The sequence below is a fragment of the Aedes albopictus genome, chromosome 2 (genome assembly GCF_035046485.1).
Source record: "Aedes albopictus strain Foshan chromosome 2, AalbF5, whole genome shotgun sequence".
Classification (NCBI taxonomy): domain Eukaryota; kingdom Metazoa; phylum Arthropoda; class Insecta; order Diptera; family Culicidae; genus Aedes; species Aedes albopictus.
Genome location: NC_085137.1, coordinates 105,142,634 through 105,145,765, shown reverse-complemented (window position 1 = coordinate 105,145,765; position 3,132 = coordinate 105,142,634). Strand labels below are relative to the sequence as shown.

The window sequence follows — 3,132 nt, the reverse complement described above, 5'->3', positions numbered from 1 at the left end:
TTTGTACGGTAAAAAATATTTGTATGTAATTTATTACGAAAAATGGCCATTTTTTCAAACATCTCGCCGGGGCGACCTCTAAACGTCATTTTTGAAAGTTGCCGTCATACAAAAGTTTGTTTCTAACACCCTTAGCTATCATTTGCAGGGTGAGCCCCAAAGCTTTTCGACCATGTGCAATTTTTGGGACAACCTATTATATATGCAATTGTTTGTTGGGGAACACAAAGTGCTTTATAAACGTTCTTTTGGTTAATTTATATCCATTTACCTACCCACCCACATCGTTAAACATGGTCGAGCCTCTGAATTGAATCCGATGCGACGGTTTTGAAAGCAAGCTTTAAAAGCTGGTAATTTACATACGACAAAAATATGATTCATATCACAATTGTGGGACAATGGATGCGGCAAGGGATGCGGTATGAATTACACAGATTAGGTAACGTTTATTTAGTACGACTAAATTTGGTTGTGGAATCCAAACATGCGATGATCTAAAATAGCATTCACGTGCCGTTATGGTATGTAGTTTCGGACAAAATCATAAAAACAAAACGCATCTGAGAAATGCTCCATTCCCAGGGCGATAATCCAAAATGCACCAGTGAGCCAAAGGTATGGCTATTGTTGTTGTAATTTTAGCCGTGCTCTATAGTAACGCTGGTAGCTGTGCTGTAAGTGAATTTATATTCTCATTGATTGAATTTACTGACCAAACTCATTATCAAAGCGCATGAAAGTATATTCTCAGGAGAAAGCCTCAACATGTCCCGTACAACATGCGCATAAATTTGCAATCCAATTTCCCGGACAATTGAACTTTACCTCAATTGATAACATTATTCAATTCCACGGGAATTTTTCGGTTACAGAAGTTATCCAGGAGCCACTGGAGGTATTATCGAAAAACACGAAACTCCTACACCTCAATCAAACAGATTCCTATTTTCCAGATGATAATAGTGTCGAATCGATGCACCCTGGATATGAAAACCTGTGAACAGTTCAATAAAGTAACCCTCAGCGACATCTGCCGACACATCAACAACGAGAAAGGCCGTTGGGCGCCATTCTTCAAAAGTACGGATCCAGATCTGAGCTGTCCCATCAAACCGGGGGTGTACAGGTTCGAACATTCCATTCTGGACCTGACGTTTTTCACCAACTTTCCGATGGAAGGCTATCGCTGGTTAACCTACTTGAAGCTGTACTCGAAGTCGAAGCCAAAGCGAGAACTGCTTTGTCTAACGTCGCAAAGCTCGATGCGTTGGGTGAGAAAGATCTGAGAGTGTATATCGTGTGAGTTTGATTTCTTTATAAAAAGAAGTTCTGGCACATCAGATTCTAAAATACTTGCAAAAGTTCTTACGTACCTAGGTATATACTTAAAGTAAAGCTGGATTTTAATTTCGGATATGATCTTCTCTCTCATGGACAAACACATCGAATATTGCGGGAAACATAAATATTTTATTGGAAATTCAAATTTTAAATAAACAATAATTTACGGTGCAATTAAATACGGCAGAAAATCCTTTATATTTTGATTCAAAATAAATGTTAATCACATTGCAAATAAGTAGCAATTCAATTTAGAACCAATGGGTATAACTGACTGTGGCATACCAGTTTAGCACCCTATGCGCAGAGATGCGAATCGTCAGCATTCGCGCATCATCGAACACCGCGACCCAACCGCGACAACAATATTCGCGCTCCATCAGACATCGCGACTTCGCGACGTCGCGACGCGCACGTCGTAGGTCGTCAGCGACACGAACCATCGAGCCGGTCGGACAGCAGAGACCACGCCGCCGACGATCGCTCTTTTGCATCGCAGCAACCGGGCGGCAAGCACGTGTCATCCAAAACAAGCTGCAGGCAATTTTGCGGCAATCGGCCGAAACTGTAGTGCGGAAATTTACATTGGTGATCCTGCCAGGTTTGCTGCTTAATGTTTTAAGAGCAAATAAATTGTGAAGGCCGAAAACATATTCCAATATAAGATAAATGGTAAGCATATTTGGTGGAAGTGATTTTTTTATACTCGTAAAGTAATGCTATTGATTGTGCAATGACGCTGAAGAGAGGTTATGAGTGCTGATTGTAAAAAAAAATGGAAAAAAACCACACGTGAGGATCCGGCGCGATTGGACTTCCGCCGGGGGGAAGTGAAAAGAACCACACATGGACTTGTGTGAGGACCCGGCGCGATTGGAGTTCCACCGGGGGGAAAGTGAAAAGAACCACACATGGATTTGTGTGAGGATCTGGCGCGATTGAAGTTCCGCCGGGGGGAAATGGAAAAATCCACACATGGACTTGTGTGAGGATCCGGCGCGATTGGAGTTCCGCCGAGGGGAAGTGAAAAGAACCACACATGGACTTGTGTGAGAATCCGGCGCGATTGGAGTTCCGCCGGGGGGAAGTGAAAAGAACCACACATGGACTTGTGTGAGGATCTGGCGCGATTGGACTTCCGCCGGGGGAAAATGGAAAAATCCACACATGGACTTGTGTGAGGATCCGGCGCGATTGGAGTTCCGCCGGGGGGAAATGAAAAGAATCACACATGGACTTGTGTGAGGATCTGGCGCGATTGGAGTTCCGCCGGGGGGGAGTGAAAAGAACCACACATGGACTTGTGTGAGAATCCGGCGCGATTGGAGTTCCGCCGGGGGGAAATGAAAAGAACCACACATGGACTTGTGTGAGGATCCGGCGCGATTGGAGTTCCGCCGGAGGCAAATGGAAAAATCCACACATGGACTTGTGTGAGGATCCGGCGCGATTGGAGCTCCGCCGGGGGGAAGTGATAAGAACCACACATGAACTTGTGTGAGAATCCAGTTTTTTTTTTTTTTTTTTTTTTTTATTTTTATCTGTATTAACGAGATTTTTAGCCCTAGGCTAGTTCATCTCGGGACCCACGCTTTACTTCCCTTCCGAAGGAAGAACTCACATTTTGCGAGTTTGTCGGGAGTGGGATTCGATCCCAGGTCCTCGGCAAGAATCCAGTGTGATTGGAGTTCCGCCGGGGGGAAATGAAAAAAGCCACACACGAACAGCGACATCGGAGTGTGAAGATCCGTACGAGATTGAATTATCGTCGGTAAATTAAAAAAATCC

The 3,132-nt window shown here is 44.2% G+C and overlaps 1 protein-coding gene across 1 annotated transcript; it reads left to right on the top strand.

Moving 5' to 3' along the window:
• The first annotated feature begins 565 nt into the window (after window positions 1-565).
• LOC109420572 (uncharacterized) lies at window positions 566-2,760 on the top strand. Its single transcript, XM_019694943.3, has 3 exons — window positions 566-677; window positions 734-898; window positions 957-2,760. The coding sequence occupies exons 1-3, from the start codon at window positions 621-623 to the stop codon at window positions 1,287-1,289; spliced, it is 555 nt and encodes a 184-aa protein (XP_019550488.3). The 5' UTR covers window positions 566-620; the 3' UTR covers window positions 1,290-2,760.
• The last annotated feature ends 372 nt before the right edge of the window (window positions 2,761-3,132 follow it).